This window comes from Oryctolagus cuniculus, chromosome 4, assembly GCF_964237555.1.
Source record: "Oryctolagus cuniculus chromosome 4, mOryCun1.1, whole genome shotgun sequence".
Classification (NCBI taxonomy): Eukaryota; Metazoa; Chordata; class Mammalia; order Lagomorpha; family Leporidae; genus Oryctolagus; species Oryctolagus cuniculus.
In genome coordinates, this window is record NC_091435.1 from 64,050,817 (window position 1) to 64,068,543 (window position 17,727).

At 38.9% G+C, this 17,727-nt stretch overlaps 2 protein-coding genes across 5 annotated transcripts in view; one reads left to right on the forward strand and one right to left on the reverse strand.

Moving 5' to 3' along the window:
• LOC103350560 (leukocyte surface antigen CD47) overlaps window positions 1–17,727 on the forward strand; it is a 178,415-nt gene that overhangs the window by 110,336 nt on the left and 50,352 nt on the right. The window lies entirely within an intron of this gene.
• The window catches only part of MYH15 (myosin heavy chain 15), a 221,029-nt gene that overhangs the window by 6,944 nt on the left and 196,358 nt on the right, over window positions 1–17,727 (reverse strand). The window contains exons 37-40 of the mRNA XM_070072033.1: window positions 7,617–7,787; window positions 4,503–4,607; window positions 2,418–2,513; window positions 1,408–1,542 (exon numbers count right to left, since the gene is read on the reverse strand). Coding sequence (XP_069928134.1) covers window positions 1,408–1,542; window positions 2,418–2,513; window positions 4,503–4,607; window positions 7,617–7,787 — 507 coding nt within the window. The remainder of the gene's footprint in view (window positions 1–1,407; window positions 1,543–2,417; window positions 2,514–4,502; window positions 4,608–7,616; window positions 7,788–17,727) is intronic.

Sequence of the window (17,727 nt, forward strand, 5' to 3'; positions counted from 1 at the left end):
GCATAGTTTTTTCATAATATGCATTTTCCTATGAGCTTTTGAATATACCTCATATTTATCAATTTCAAAAATTTTCGCACCCAATAAACTGCTTTAACTCCATTTTCCCACAAACTATTTTTTTTTTATTTGACACACAGACTTTTTTGAAGCACCTTTATGTTTATCATTAACTACCACATCAACTTGCCTTTCAGGGTTACTAGTAGAGATTGAACATCCCTAATCTGAAAATCCAAAGTCCAGAATGTTCTAAAATCTGAAATTTCTTAAGCACACTGATTTCATGAAACAGGCTGCAGTTGCAATCAAAATGTAAGTACACTAAAAACGCTATATAAAATAACCCTCAGGCTTTGCATATAAACTGTACTATAAACATAAATGAATTTGTTCAGATTTTCATCCCCAAGATACATATTAGAGAAGTACAGTATCTGAAAAAATTTCAAAGTAAAACCACTTCTAGTCCCAAGCATTTTGGATAAGTGAACTGAAACTTTAAACCATTCATCATGATAAGCAAAATGATAGGCATGCATCAATCTCTACGCTAGGAACTGTTGTTTAGGCATTTTCTGATTGGTAGCTAGAATCACATTTTCTGTTGTCCTTTGATTTGCTTTTCCTAAAGCCAGAACTCATGTTAAAGTTCTATTTCTGAGAGAATCTTACTCATGCTAAACATTCAGTTCAATATTCTTTGTCACTCTGACTCTTCATCCATGTAGGTAGGGCAGTGGCTTATTCCATTAGATCAGAACAACTATTTCAGCAATTACCAAGATAGACTGTTTCTCTGTGTATTTCGGGAAGAATTGGGAATAAAAAGCACACACATGCAAAACAGGACTGTTAACATTTGTCTTCCCTAATTGCCTTAGATTTAAATATCTTCTTGTCCTCCATATTGATATGGTACAAACTCATGGACTTGTACACCACAGAAAGAGTTTACCCTCAGTATACAGGAGATCCATTTGTGATTTTTAAATGATTGTTGCTCATTGCACTCCTGACTACACTACAGAAACTAATCAAGCCTGCACATTATCCTGCAATTAAATATTTGAGAAGTATAAATATGAGGGAAGTTCAAAAACTATGTAGAAAATGAAATTCAGAGATAGGTTTAGTTTGGTGCAAATAATTTAAAACCTATACATAGTTTTTCCACGCTTGAAGACCCCTTGTATCATGTGCATGCCACTCAGATGCTGAGCACTTCCATACTACCTGGGTAAGCAAAATTCAGTACAAATGGAAAGATTTTTATTGCAACCAGCTTTGTTGTTATTTTTAAAAGTCTTTTTTAAAGAGGAAAATAAATGCCTTGTTACATTGGTTGAGCAATGCCTTAGGCCTAAACACCATGCCTTAATAGTTACAGTTACATACAGGCCATACCTTTTTTCCGAACTCTTTTGCTTTCACCTTGAGTTTATTGACTTGAGATTCTGCTATCTCTGCCCTTTCCTTTGCTTCATTCAGCTCATGCTGCTGCTTCTTATACTTGGAAAGATACTGATTGACTTGTGATTCCTATAAAAAGAAAAAAAACGTTTTCCTTCCTTGACATGAGGACATTGAAAATGTGGGGAAAACCTAAATTTCTGAGTATTAAATGGAATATCATTTTTTATGTAAAATATGTAGAGGTCAGATTGTCTAGCAGACACAAGATCCATTATCATAACTTTTATTTCCTGATCAGCACTTACTATTGCATGTAGTAACAGGATAATATTCATAGACATGATATGTGATAGAGTAACAAGAGTTGTTCGTTTTGTAATCAGTTCCATATCTTGTTCTATCTCTAGTTAGAGGGAGCTTGAGTTTAAAATTATGGGAGTTAATTGGTAATCATAATATACAGCAGTGTTTAAACCCAACTCATTCAAATGATCAATTCAAAATCCTTCAAAAAATAATATTACTAAGCATAAACCAATATATAAGGCAGTTATCAGCTTCTTTCTGTGTACTCTAGGTCCCAACTGAAGGAAGGCAGGTGCATTTCTGCTATGGTGGTTTTGTCCACAACCATGTCCAGGTTCATCTGGAAAAAGGACTTTACTATGTTTATTTCACCCAAGGTTTTGGGACAAAGGAGGCTCTAGGATGACCAGCACGCCAAAATTCTGTCATCCTTGCACGATACCCTGCTGTTGTTTGGCTCACTTCGTATAGTGCACATGTTTTGGTATAACCACAAGGTTGAGAGAGAACTCTGGCTTTCTGCAGGGAAAGACTGCGCAAATTTTTAACTTTAGTGATAATTCTAATTTAATGAAAATCAGAAAATGAGCAGACTTTTAAGATCTGCTGCTCCTCTGGCTCAGGTACACAAATCTCCATTAACCAAAAAGAACACTTGGGACATCCCTGGGTCTACAACTGCCCCAGGCACTTACCGCTGCCTCCATTTGCTGCTTGTAACTTTGTGCTTTCAGCTGAAGTTTATCCATCAGAGTCTGCATCCTGCTCAAATTTTTCTTGTCCTCTTCTGCCTGAAATGGATAGGTATGTGTGTGAAGGCAATTTGAAGCATCCAAGAGTCTACATCAGGTACAACCTCATAGGAGGAAATAAGGGTTAGGCAGTGTTATTAAACATCATCTGGGAATACTTGAAAAATAGCTTGAAATGTACATGTTTCAGGTTCTGAGAAATTAATGAACAGAGTTGAGCAATGACAGTCATGTATCTTGAACCACTATAGCACTTCACCAGCCTCTGAATATTTCAAATTCAAGTACTAATATCAAGAAAGCTAGAGGGCCCTTGCTATAGCTTGAATGTTTCTGCCAAAACTCATGTTGAAATTTAATTCCTGCTGTGAAGTGTTAAGAGGTGGGACCTTAGAGGGTCTGCTGTCATGGAGGACTCCTCCCTTCAGATTAACAGGTTAATGAGTTTATCTAGAGAGTGAGTTGATTTAAAAAGCCAATGTGGCTCTATTTCTTGTTTATGCCCTTTTGCCACGTGATCCTCACCAGCAAGAAGACCCTCACAAAATGCAACTCCTTGACCTTGTACCTCACAGCCTCTAGAACTGTGTACTGAATTAAACTTTATAAATTACCCAGTCTCTAGTATTCAGGGACAACAACTAAGTTACAACAACACCAACCAAGACAGCTCTATATTGTTTCTTTAATATCTTGCATGAAGTGCATACTCACTGGGTACTGATTTGAAGGAAGAAATCTATTCTAAGCATCATGCAGACACTTGCAAGGAATTAAGAAACGCACCTCCTTAATCATACATGAGAAGCACTAAGATTATTTCAATGAAGAAACATAGATAAGGCACAGTAGAACAAGAATGCATTTCTTAGGACAATGAAAAACAAATTATAAATTTGGTGTTTTGTAACTAAGTTGATTATAGAAGAAAATATTTAAAAATCAATAGAAAAATAAAAGAGAAACCCAGACTTTATTAACAAGTACCATATCACTGCATGAACATGCGTGGCCTCCCCACCCTCCTCCAACGGAGAGTGGAATAGCAAACTTTCATGTTCTCATAACACAAAAGATGGTTACTGATGTGGCCACACATAGCATGGGCTCACTCCTCAGTGGTTTTGAAGTGTTAGACAAGGTCATCTTTGGAAAGAATCTCTTACTCAGTATACGAAAGACCTGGCAAGTGGCTCATTTAATCATCATGAGCCCAGCTTGCTGTACTCTACTTCCTTCTTTTCATTTTTATTTTACAGTATCCCATGTTATGTCAGCAGCCTCAAACAGCTTGTTTACTTCATCTTTTATTTTTTTTTTCATTTTAATTGATAGATGAAACTAAGTACATATTCTGCTTTCTTATCAACATTGTTTCTTGCTGCAAGGAAGGAAGGCTTTGACATTTCTAACAACTCATCCCCAGGAAACAAAATTAAGAGTGGCAGATCTTGCATTTGTACCACCAGAGGAGCTGTAAAGGAAGTTTGCCCTTCCAGTGGAATAAATTCTGTTGGGCACTGTGAAAGAAAATGAGTTTGGTCATCTGTGTTCAACTACTGAAATATTCGCACCTACTCTGCTTGGAAGTTGCGAGGCTGGTACCAGGAACTTGATGCTAATCCATTTGAAAGAAACGGTAGAACTGTAAATGCAGATGAAGGATTATATGACTTTAGAAATGCATTGCTTCCTGGCAAGCAGTATGCCCATCTCTTTTCAGTTATGTGCTTGAGACTGATGTTTGTCAATGGGTTGGATTCAGAAAGTCTTAGAGATTATGTGTGAAAAAAAATGACAGTCTAAGGAGCTCTACACTTCTCATTATAATTTGCCACTTACATTCTGTCTCCCGAGAGCTCTGTAAAGGAACCAACCCAAACCACTGATGGCACAGCAGCCCGAGGAGTGTCTGCTACTGAATGTAGGGAGCTGCAGGGGTCCTGGAAGGGCATCTCAGGCAGGCAGAAGCACATTTCTGCAAAGTGGAGCCCAGCAAGGCACACAGGGGATGTGTCCTGGAATTACCTGATAGGTCAGCTCTTTGATACATCTCTCCAGTCTGCGGGCTCCCCTCTGGGCCTCTGCATTGCGACGGATTTCACCCTCCAGTTCACCCTCCAGTTCACGCACCTGCAACCAAACCATCACACATGCAGGCTATAAGGATGCCTTTTTACAAAGGTATTTCAAAAAGTTCGTGGAGAATGAAAAGATATTTTAGTAAAGAAATTTTTGAAACCCATGCATAGTGTTTTTTGTAATTCCATGAACTTTTTGAAGACTCCTCAAATTTGCTGATTGGTATCACCATTTGAAGTTGTCAAAGTAAGATATATCTGCTTTATTTCTGGTAGTGATTAAACAGAGATACCTCTTTGGTGAAACTCTAAGCAAAAGTAAGTTGGTTGGACTATTTGATCTCATAAAAGGACTATTCACACTTTGAAGAGTGTGAGAGGCTAATTCATATACAGGTAATAAGCTTATCTTCTAAAAGGCAAAAATCATGTGTGTGTGTGTGTGTGTGTGTGTATGTGAACATCTGTAAATACAGAGAGGAAGCTCTATGTAACATTCGGAAGGAGTCAGTCAGTGCACTGCCTATTCTTAGTTTTTTCTCTGTGTTCAACTCTGGCTCTCTGAAGCAATCAGACCCCACATCTCTGTCACACAAATGACAGACATACCTCTATAGCCCTGCTTTATTGGAGAACTATTATGTAAAAAGTATGCATCTGGCACTATACAGTTGTGCTAAACATGGCTAACTTAAAATTCATTCAACAAAGTTTCCTACCACACACCACATATATGCTAGGGTTAGAGTAGTGAACAAACCGAATGAGACTTTCTTGAACTGTAATGGGAGAAAGCAGACAAAGTGTACACTCTGGTGATATTAAATGCTATGGGGAGAAATAAGGCAGGAAAGCAGGCAGAGAGTTGAGTGGGAAGGGGGTTGGCTGATCCTCCTGCTGGGAGGAGCCTCTTTCTGCCCATGCCTTTCTGGCCTCCCTTACTGCCCTTTTAAAACTGTGAAACCCGATGCTCTGAGGCATGAACATGCCTGACCCCACCTCTTGCTCGTGTCCCTCCTGCCACTGGAGCTATACTGAACTAGAGAGTTGTGTGATCAACTTGTGTGCAGGTGTAAGGATGCATCCAGGTGAAACGAATCTTGGTAACTACCCTAGAGGAACTCAACACACAGTTCTGTTTATACATAAACTAACAGGGCATCATCTTTACTAAAGCAAATTCTAGATATCCTAATCTCACCTGTAAATACTTCTTTCTGTAATTCTAATGAGTAATAATGGTTGCTATGATTTCAATGTGTACCCCCAAAATTCACATGTTGAAAACCTCAAAATCTTTTGTTAATCGTATTTGGAGGTGGGGCATTTAGAAGATGTTTAGGAATAGATAAGGCCATGAGAGTGGGGCCCCATAATGGGATTAGTTGCTTTATAGGAAGAGGAAGAGAGACCTGAGCTGGCACCTTGTCCTATCTTGCCATGGGATGCCCTCTGCCATGGTATGATGTAGCAAGATATCTCTCACCAGAGAGAGAACAAGCAGATGCCAGTGCCATGCTCTTGGGCTTCTTAGCCTCCAGAACTGAGCCTAACAAACTTATGGTCTTTATAAATTACCCAGTCTCAGGTATGTTGTAACAGTAACAGAATATTGACAAACACAAAAGTATTATTATGTTTTTAATATTAACCATAATTCCTTAGTATCATCTGTTATTTAGGAACTCATTGCTACTGAGTTATTGGTGTAGGCCACAATAGTGGAAAAAATATCAATTTTGAAAAAATCCTGCAATCTTAAATTTTAGTTGGAAATAAAGGTATCATGTACTTTATAGGGAAAATGTGTAATATGAATTATTTGATTTTTATACTTACATGCTTTTCATCCTATGCTAAAAAACCTTGCTTCTTATATGTATTGTTTAATTATATGTTTTTATCACCCATAGCAATAAGATGTTATTTTGAAATTAAAATTAAGCTTGCTTTTTTGTCATGATATATTCTGTAAGGGACATACAGACAAAAATATCATATTTAAAAGTCAATAATTCTTTGTACATATTTTATGCACCTAATGATATATAATTAGATTTATTTGCTTTCATCGGTGTGAAAATTTTAGACTTTTTCCTCTTCGTCATTTTTAAAAATTATGTATTGATGTAATTTTGCAAGTCAAACAACAGGGCACATTCAGAGATCTAAATTTCATTCCTTTGTTCTCCTAGGTGTAACCTTTGTATTGGTTTTAATTTATCCTGTCACTATTACTTTTTAAAAATATAAATAAATCTGTGAATGTCTTCTTATTTTCCTCCTTTTTAAAAATGAATGGTATGTACTCCTCACAATACCCTTGCCTTTTATCATCATTGGATTCTTAGGTGTGATCCATAGGATCTCTTCCTCATTTCTTTTTTTTTTTTTTTTAATCCAACACAGTTGTTTGGAGGGATCATAAATGTGCAAAGGTGATATGTTATTTTTCAGAGGGCCTTTCGAACTATCAAATCCCAACTGAACATTGTTTCCATATTTGGAGCATCTATCTAATGCCCTGTATATAGCCACTGAAATTTACTGAATAGTTTTAAAATCATATTTTCAAGATAGGTCTGCTTATTCGTATTTAAGCTCCGTGAAGCAGGTGCTACATGCTGTTTTTGTCAGCCTTTATCTTAACTGTACCTTCTGTAAGTCTTTTATGATACTTTTTTGTGTTCCCTGCCCTTCCTCTGGACATTAGGAAGTGAGCACTCTGCAAAGGAAGTAATGGGAGGGAAGGCACTGAACCAAGACTGCAAGAGGCTGTTTAGATATAGCCAGTTGCCCTGGCCGTGAAGAGCCTTGAGCTGAGGCCATGAGTGGGAGGGGATGTATTTTTACATTGCAAGAAGAGAGAAGACAAATGTCCTCTATTCAGAAGTCCTCTTTGCTGGACAAATAAGAATGGAGTGATATATTGAGGTCAGGGATCTGGAATTGCTAAGATAGTGATGGAGGGAGGTAGGGGATATCTTGTGTGACATCTCAGGACAGTTGGGTCAGAACTGAGGATTGTCAAAATCCTGTAATTATCCAGGCAAATTCCTACCTTGGATTCTAATTTCTGGATTTGCTTTCTACTTCCTGTCAGGGAATTTTGTTCTGCTTCAGTGAGCCTTTCTTGTAAGTCTTTAATTGTCTGCTCCATATTCTTTCTTATCTTCTGCAAATGCGCATTGGCATTTTGCTCCTTCTTCAGTTCTTCTGACATGTTTGCTGCCTAGAAAAGAAATAAAGAGATGGAACTATCCCAGCAGCCCATTCATCATCTTTCTGCCAATGATTTTCAGTTTCTTCCCTTGCTTCTGGGCCATGTCTTACTGCTGTATAGTTCTTATCTTCCCACCATGCTCTAAGCTCTTTCACCTTTGAGTCTGCGAATGCTAAAACAGTAGTGATCACAGCAGCTATGGGGGAGACCAGGGTAAGCAGTATAGGAAACTGACAAAAGATGAAGTATCATTGTGAACTTACTACTTGACACCTGCAATGAAAGAAAGATGTCCAATTGAAGCAACACATTTCAACTGGTGCAATAAAGCACCAGGACATTATTTATTATTAAACAAAGTAAGCCATATCACATGAGGCACCATTAAAGGTATGTAGCAGTGCCTATAATAATATTTTTCATGTCTCACTTCTTCAATGCTGTTATGCACAATTGCAAACAAGTTTAGACTCCAGGAATTGGGCAGCAACAGCTTGCTGTCATTGCCAATAATTTGGTATGAAATAGAGGAAGGTAAATGGTGAAGCGTCCTCTTGCCTTTGACTATGCTTACAGGGGCTTGGTATCTCAACACAGTTATTACAGGGGCTTGGTATCTCAACATAGTTATTAACAACAGTTTTGATGGAGATCCAAGATGGTAGAATAAGGAGGGAGCTTACTGCTCTAAGTAAAGATAGTTTTTAAAAAAGTGGAGAGAGTACAGTTTCAGGGAAGATTTAGGGAGAAGAAAGCAGAGGAAACTTCATGCAAATTTCAGGGACATTGTGGACCTATGTGGAGGGTGCAACATGCACGGCTCAGGACCCCAGAAGCCCAGATCCCCAGCGCCAGCATTGGAGAGTGAGGTGAGACCAGACTGCAGCAGCCCAAGGCACTGGCAGTAAAGCTGTGGGAAGAGCCTGGTGTAGGCCTGGCTTAGAGCCTGAGGGGACAGTGTACCTGCCAAACTAGAGGAGAAAAAAAGGGAGCGTGTTTCTACCTTACCACCCTGCACCAGCATCCTGTAATAATCCAAGAGAGGGTGGGCACCATTTTGGACATATGAAACAGCTGCACCAGCTAGTTTCTGCGCACTCAGCAAACAGCCAAATAGAGATGCCTGAGTCTGGTTGGGAGGACTAACAAGGCTGGGTGCTTGTGACTGTGGGAGACTTGTGTTCCAGGACTGTGAAAATACTGTGGCCACATGGGAGGGTGCAGAGTGTGGCTCAGAATTTGGGCAGTCACTGTGGGTAGCTGCACATGCTTGGGGATCCCTGATTCCCTAATGAGGGTCATTGCTGTGGAATGTGTGCTCATACCAAGGACTGCACAGATCCTTTGTGTGGTTCTTGGGGCAATACAGATAAATAGCAACCCAGTGGGGCTAGTGCCCAGGCACTGGTCTCCTTTGAGGAGAGGAGGTGAGCGTGAGAAAACATAAGCAGCAGAAAAGAACTTGCACACTCAAAAAAAAAAAAATGATTTACCAAATGCAAACTGGGTGTCACTTTGTATACTTCCTTCACCCTGGAACACTGAACAAAGCTCCCTGGCCACAACCGCCACATGTATCTGGGTATTCATTGAAAAAGAAGACCTTCCATTAAGCCACAGAGGAATACTCCAAAGATAAAAGTCATCACAGGGCAATAAAAAAAAAAAGAAACTAAAAAGTATCTCTACAAATGCCAAATAATAGATGCAGCAACTCAAGAAACAATAAGGAGGACAACATGACCAATCCAAAAGAACACAACACTTTAATACTAGTATGTGAAAATGAAGAGACTGAAGAAATGCCAGTAATGGAATTAAAAAAACTGATCATAGGATTACTTAGAAGTAATCAGAAGCAAATCCATGAAATCTGTACATGACATGAAAGAAAATTTCTCCCATGAAATTGAGACTTAAAAAATCAAAATGAAATACTAGAAGTGAAGAATTCAATAGAATCAATAAAAAATGTGGAGGAAAGCCTTAACAGACTCGGTGAAGCAGAAAAAAGAACATGTGAGAAGACGAATATCTGGAAATTTTAGTCAGACCAAAAATTAGAATAAATTAGAAAACTAAAAAACACTGTTGGAGATCTACAGGATATTATCAAACAACCCAACATATGGGTCTAAGAGTTCCTGAAAGCGTGGAAACAGAGGATGGATTAGAAGGCTTTTTTAGTGAAATAAATACAGAAAATTTCCCCAATTAGGAAAAAGAAAGAAACATTCAAGTACAGGAACCACATAGAATTCCTAATAGAAATGACCAGAAAAGAATTTCACCATGACACATTGTAGTCAAAATCTCCACAGTAAAACAAAGAAAAGATTCTAAAATGTGCACGAGAGAAATGCCAAATTTTTCAGAGGATCTCCAAATAGACTCACAGCTGACTTCTCATCAGAAACCCTACAGGCTAGGAAAAAATGGTGAGATATATTCCAAGTATTAAGAAAACAAAACTGTCAACTATTTATGAATAAAGGTAAAAATAAAGACCTTCCATAACAAACAAATTGAGAGAATTTATCACCTCCCTTCCAGCCTTACAAAAGATGCTACACACAGAAACACAGAGATATGGTCATCACTATGGAAAAAGATGAAAACAGAAAATCTTTCAGTAAAACTACAAAGAACATCCAAAGTAAACAATAGGACTACTTATGGGAAAATGGGAGGTCAAAGTCCTCACTTATCATCACCTTGAATGTAAATGGCTTCAACTTTCCAGTTAAAAGATACAGAGAGGCTGAAAGGATTAAAAAACAGAACCCATCAATTTGCTGCCTGCAAGAAACACATCTCAGCTACAAATATACCCACAGATTGAAGGTGAAAGGATGAAAAAAGATATTCCATGCTAACAGAAACTGAAAAAAGAGCTGATATAGCCATCCTAATATCAGACAAAATAGACTTCAACACAAAAACTGTTAAGAGACAAAGAAGGGCACTATGTAATGATTAAAGGATCAATTAAATAAGAAGATGTGACTATTATAAATGTATTTGCACCTAATTCCAGGGACCCTGGATATTTAAAAGAAATGTTAATGGCTCTAAAGGGAGACACAGACTCTAATACGATAGTAATGGGGGACTTCAATACTCCACTTCCATCAATGGATAGATCAAACAGACATAAAATCAGCAAGGAATCAACAGAGTTAATCGATATTATAAACCAAGTGGACCTAACATATCTGTAGAACGTTCCTTCCTAAAGTTGCAGAATACATATTTTTCTCACCATTGCATGGAACTTTCTCTCAGATTGAACACACTAGGCCATAAAGCAAGTCTCAGCAAGTTCTAAAAAACTATAATCATACCATTCATCTTCTCTGACCACAATGGAATGAAGTTGGTAATGAACAACTCAGAAATCTCTAGAACACATGCAAATACATGGAGACTGAACAACATGCTCTTGAATCATTGAAAAAATCAAAATAGAAGTCAAGGGGCCAGAGCTGTGACACAGCAGGTTAACACCCTGGCCTGAAGTGCCGACATCCCATATAGGTGCTGGTTCTAGTCCTGGCTGCTCCACTTCCAATCCAGCTCTCTGCTATGGCCTGGGAAAACAGTAGAAGATGGTCCAAGTTCTTGGGAACCTGCACCCACGTGGGAGACCCAGAAGAAGCTCCTGATTCCTGGCTTTGGATCGGCATAGCTCCAGCCATTGTGGCCAATTGGGGTGTGAATCATCGGATGGAAGACCTCTCTCTCTCTATCTCTCTCTCTCTCTCTGCCTCTCTACCTCTCCTTCTCTCTGTGTAACTATGACTTTCAAATAAATAAATAAATCTTAAAAAAGTCAAAAAATTTCTGGAATCAAATGAGGATGACAATCCAACATATCAAAATGGGATACAGCAAAAACATTGTTACAAGGAAAGTTTATAGCAGTTGGTGTCTATCAAAAAATTGAAAAAGGCAACAAATAAATCTTGAGATCAATGCATCTCAAGGAACTAAAACAGCAAACCAAACCCAAAACTAGTAGGAGAAAGGAAATAATTAAAAGTAGAGAATAAATAAAATTGGGATGGCGGAATAGTGAGGGCGCGCACCGATAGTCCGGGAAAATTTAGTTTAATAAAAGGGGAGTTACGGTAGCCGCAGAAAATAGAACCAAACAAAAATTGCAGGGGAAACCCTTCTGAATGGAGCAGGCGTGAATCGGACGACCTACTGGGAGAACAAGGTCGCCCACCGCATGGAAGCAAAGTCGCGGGACCCAGCCGCAGAAGCCCCAGGGTCTGCGCGACAGTGCTCCAAGGAGAGTGCACGCCACACAGAAAACAGCGGGGAGACTTGAGACGCTCAGGGCTCTGAGTCCACACATCGGCGCTGGAAGGGGAGGTGAGCTCAATAACCCGAGACATTGGTGGGGAAACGGGGGTCAGAATCTAGAGGGGGGCCGGAAAGTGCAGCAAACTCACTACCGGAAAGAAGGAAAAAAAAAAGCTTCGGGGTTTCTCTTCCCCCTAACCTTGCAAAGGTTACAAGCCTGCAAGACTTGAAGAATTCCCAAGAGACAAAGAGCAGGCCTCCTCTTTGGATTTACATATCAGTGGGGGAGAGTTAAGGAACTGAGTCACTACAATTCAGTAGCCTAGGCAACCCAGTGGGAGTCCAGAGGAGCCAAAGACTGGAAGCTAAATACCATCAATTCTGCACAGCCCTGCCCTGCAGTGTTACTTACCCCCTGAATAAATAAAATAAATAAATAAATAAAAAGAGAGAGATTTACCACGCATAACCTGAGGGTGTCACCTTTGCACACCCTTAACCTGGAAGAACCAGGCAGAGCTCTCAGGCCCCACCCATCTCAAGCCTCCAAGGCTCCTCCAACAGCAGGCAGTCCACTTAACACGGACACAGTATAAAAAAAAAAAAAAAAGAAAAAAAAAAGCGCACAGTGACGCAAGAAGAATTAACTATGCCGAGTAACAAACACAGAAATAGAGGGAGCAAGATCAACGATGACACTATGATGCCTCCAAATAAGCAAAACACCCCAAGCCAAGAGTATGAAGATGATGAGATAGAAGAAATGCAAGATACGGATTTCAAAAAATTTATGATAAGAACATTTAGAAGTTTTCAAAAGCAAATCCTTGAACTACAGAAATCCTTAATGGACAAGATTGAAAATCTTTCTCGTGAAAATGAAATTTTAAGGAAGAGTCAAAATGAAACTCAGAAACTAGTAGAACAGGAAAGTGTAATAGTCAAGAGAAATCAAAATGAAATGAAGAGCTCAATAGATCAAATGACAAACACATTAGAAAGCCTTAAAAACAGAATGGGTGAAGCAGAAGAGAGAATATCGGACTTAGAAGATAGAGCACAGGAAAACATACAGTCAAACCAAAGAAAAGAAGAGGAAATTAGAAACCTGAAAAATATTGTTGGGAATCTACAGGATACTATTAAAAAAACCAACATTCGAGTTCTAGGAGTTCCTGAAGGCATGGAGAGAGAGAAAGGATTGGAAGGCCTTTTTAGTGAGATACTAGCAGAGAACTCTCCAGGTTTGGAGAAGGACAGAGATATCCTAGTACAGGAAGCTCATAGAACCCCCAATAAACATGACCAAAAGAGATCCTCACCACGACACGTGGTAATTAAACTTACCACAGTGAAACATAAAGAAAAGATCCTAAAATGTGCAAGAGAGAAACGTCAGATTACTCTCAGAGGATCTCCAATCAGACTCACAGCTGACTTCTCATCAGAAACCCTACAAGCTAGGAGGGAATGGCGAGACATAGCACAGGTGCTAAGAGAGAAAAATTGCCAGCCCAGAATATTATATCCTGCCAAGCTCTCATTTGTGAATGAAGGTGAAATAAAGACCTTTCATAGCAAACAGAAATTGAAAGACTTTGTGGCCACTCGTCCGGCCCTGCAAAAGATACTTAAAGATGTGCTACACTCAGAAACACAGAAACACGGCCATCAATATGAAAGAAGGGAAAGGAAGAACACCTACCAGTAAAAGAGCATGGGAAGCTCAAAGCATATACTAGAAAATATTTCCGGGAAAATGGCAGGGCAAAGTCACTACGTATCAATTGTCACATTGAACATTAATGGTCTGAATTCTTCAGTTAAAAGACACCGTTTAGCTGACTGGCTCACAGAACACAACCCAACTATTTGTTGCCTACAAGAAACACATCTCTCTAACAAAGAGGCATGCAGACTGAAAGTGAAAGGTTGGAAAAAGATATTCCATGCCAACAGAAACCAAAAAAAAGCAGGTGTAGCCATATTAATATCAGACAAAATAAACTTTAATACAAAAACTGTTAAGAGAGACAAAGAGGGACACTATATAATGATTAAGGGTTCAATTCAACAGGAAGATGTAACTATTATAAATGTATATGCACCTAATTACAGGGCACCGGTCTATTTAAAAGATATGTTAAGGGACTTAAAGGGAGATTTAGATTCCAATACAATAGTACTGGGGGACTTCAATACTCCACTCTCAGAAATAGACAGATCATCCGGACAGAAGATCAACAAGGAAACAGCAGATTTAATTGACACTATTGCCCAAATGGATCTAACAGATATCTACAGAACTTTCAACCCTACATCTACAGACTTCACATTCTTCTCAGCAGCGCATGGAACCTTCTCTAGGATTGATCACATACTAGGACATAAAGCAAATCTCAGCAAATTTAAAAGAATTAGAATCATACCATGCAGCTTCTCAGACCACAGCGGGATGAAGCTGGAAATTAGCAACTCAGGAAACCCCAGAAAGTATGCAAACACATGGAGACTGAACAACATGCTCCTGAATGAACACTGGGTCATTCAAGAAATCAAAAGAGAAATCAAAAACTTTCTGGAAGTAAATGAAGACAACAACACAACATATCAAAACTTATGGGATACAGCAAAAGCAGTATTGAGAGGCAAATTTATAGCAATAGGTGCCTATATCAAGAAATTGGAAAGGTACCAAATAAATGAGCTTTCAGCGCACCTCAAGGACCTAGAAAAACTGCAGCAAACCAAACCCAAATCTAGTAGGAGAAGAGAAATAATTAAAACCAGAGAAGAAATTAACAGGATTGAATCCAAAAAAACATTACAAAAAATCAGCCAAGCGAGAAGCTGGTTTTTTGAAAAAATAAACAAAATTGACACCCCATTGGCCCAACTAACTAAAAAAAGAAGAGAAAAGACCCAAATCAATAAAATCAGAGATGAAAAAGGAAACGTAACAACAGACACCACAGAAATAAAAAGAATCATCAGAAATTACTACAAGGACCTGTATGCCAGCAAACAGGAAAACCTATCAGAAATGGATAGATTCCTGGACACATGCAATCTACCAAAATTGAACCATGAAGACATCGAAAACCTAAATAGACCCATAACTGAAACAGAAATTGAAACAGTAATAAAGGCCCTCCCAACAAAGAAAAGCCCAGGACCAGATGGATTCACTGCTGAATTCTACCAGACGTTTAAAGAAGAACTAATCCCATTTCTTCTCAAACTATTCAGAACAATCGAAGAAGAGGGAATCCTCCCAAATTCTTTCTATGAAGCCAGCATCACCTTAATCCCTAAGCCAGAGAAAGATGCAGCACTGAAAGAAAATTACAGACCAATATCCCTGATGAACATAGATGCAAAAATCCTCAATAAAATTCTGGCCAACAGAATACAACAACACATCAGGAAAATCATCCACCCAGACCAAGTGGGATTCATCCCTGGTATGCAGGGATGGTTCAACATTCGCAAATCAATCAATGTGATTCACCACATTAACAGACTGCAGAAGAAAAACCATATGATTATCTCAATAGATGCCGAGAAAGCATTTGATAAAATACAACACCCTTTCATGATGAAAACTCTAAGCAAATTGGGTATAGAAGGAACATTCCTCAATATAATCAAAGCAATTTATAAAAAACCCACAGCCAGCATCCTATTGAATGGGGAAAAGTTGGAAGCATTTCCACTGAAATCTGGCACCAGACAGGGATGCCCACTCTCACCACTGCTATTTAACATAGTTCTGGAAGTTTTAGCCAGAGCCATCAGACAAGAAAAAGAAATCAAAGGAATACAAATCAAGAAGGAAGAAGTCAAACTATCCCTCTTTGCAGACGATATGATTCTGTACTTAGAGGATCCAAAGAACTCTACTAAGAGACTATTGGAACTCATAGAGGAGTTTGGCAAAGTGGCAGGATATAAAATCAATGCACAAAAATCAACAGCCTTTGTATACACAAGTAATGCCATGACTGAGAAAGAACTGCTAAGATCAATCCCATTCACAATAGCTACAAAAACAATCAAATACCTTGGAATAAACTTAACCAAGGACGTTAAAGATCTCTACGATGAAAATTACAAAACCTTAAAGAAAGAAATAGAAGAGGATACCAAAAAATGGAAAAATCTTCCATGCTCATGGATTGGAAGAATCAACATCATCAAAATGTCCATTCTCCCAAAAGCAATTTATAGATTCAATGCAATCCCAATCAAGATACCAAAGACATTCTTCGCAGATCTAGAAAAAATGATGCTGAAATTCATATGGAGGCACAAGAGACCTCGAATAGCTAAAGCAATCTTGTACAACAAAAACAAAGCCGGAGGCATCACAATACCAGACTTCAGGACATACTACAGGGCAGTTGTAATCAAAACAGCATGGTACTGGTACAGAAACAGATGGATAGACCAATGGAACAGAATTGAAACACCAGAAATCAACCCAAACATCTACAGCCAACTTATATTTGATCAAGGATCTAAAACTAATTCCTGGAGCAAGGACAGTCTATTCAATAAATGGTGCTGGGAAAAATGGATTTCCACGTGCAGAAGCATGAAGCAAGACCCCTACCTTACACCTTACACAAAAATCCACTCAACATGGATTAAAGACCTAAATCTACGTCCTGACACCATTAAGTTATTAGAGAACATTGGAGAAACCCTTCAAGATATTGGCACAGGCAAAGAATTTCTGGAAAAGACCCGGGAGGCACAGACAGTCAAAGCCAAAATCAACTATTGGGATTGCATCAAATTGAGAAGTTTCTTTACTGCAAAAGAAACAGTCAGGAGAGTGAAGAGACAACCGACAGAATGGGAAAAAATATTTGCAAACTATGCAACAGATAAAGGGTTAATAACCAGAATCTACAAAGAGATCAAGAAACTCCACAAAAACAAAACCAACAACCCACTTAAGAGATGGGCCAAGGACTTCAATAGACATTTTTCAAAAGAGGAAATCCAAATGGCCAACAGGCACATGAAAAAATGTTCAAGGTCACTAGCAATCAGGGAAATGCAAATCAAAAGCACAATGAGGTTTCACCTCACCCCGGTTAGAATGGCTCACATACAGAAATCTACCAACAACAGATGCTGGAGAGGATGTGGGGAAAAAGGGACACTAACCCACTGTTGGTGGGAATGCAAACTGGTTAAGCCACTATGGAAATCAGTCTGGAGATTCCTCAGAAACCTGAATATAACCCTACCGTTCGACCCAGCCATCCCACTCCTTGGAATTTACCCAAAGGAGTTTAAATTGATAAAGAAAAAAGCGGTCTGCACCCTAATGTTTATTGCAGCACAATTCACAATAGCCAAGACCTGGAACCAACCTAAATGCCCATCAATGGTAGACTGGATAAAGAAATTATGGGATATGTATTCTTTAGAATACTATACCGCAGTAAGAAACAACGAAATCCAGTCATTTGCAACAAAATGGAGGAATCTGGAACACATCATGCTGAGTGAAGTAAGCCAGTCCCAAAGGGACAAATACCATATGTTCTCCCTGATCGGTGACAACTGACTGAACACCAAAAAGGAAACCTCCTGAAGTGAAATGGACACTATGAGAAATGGT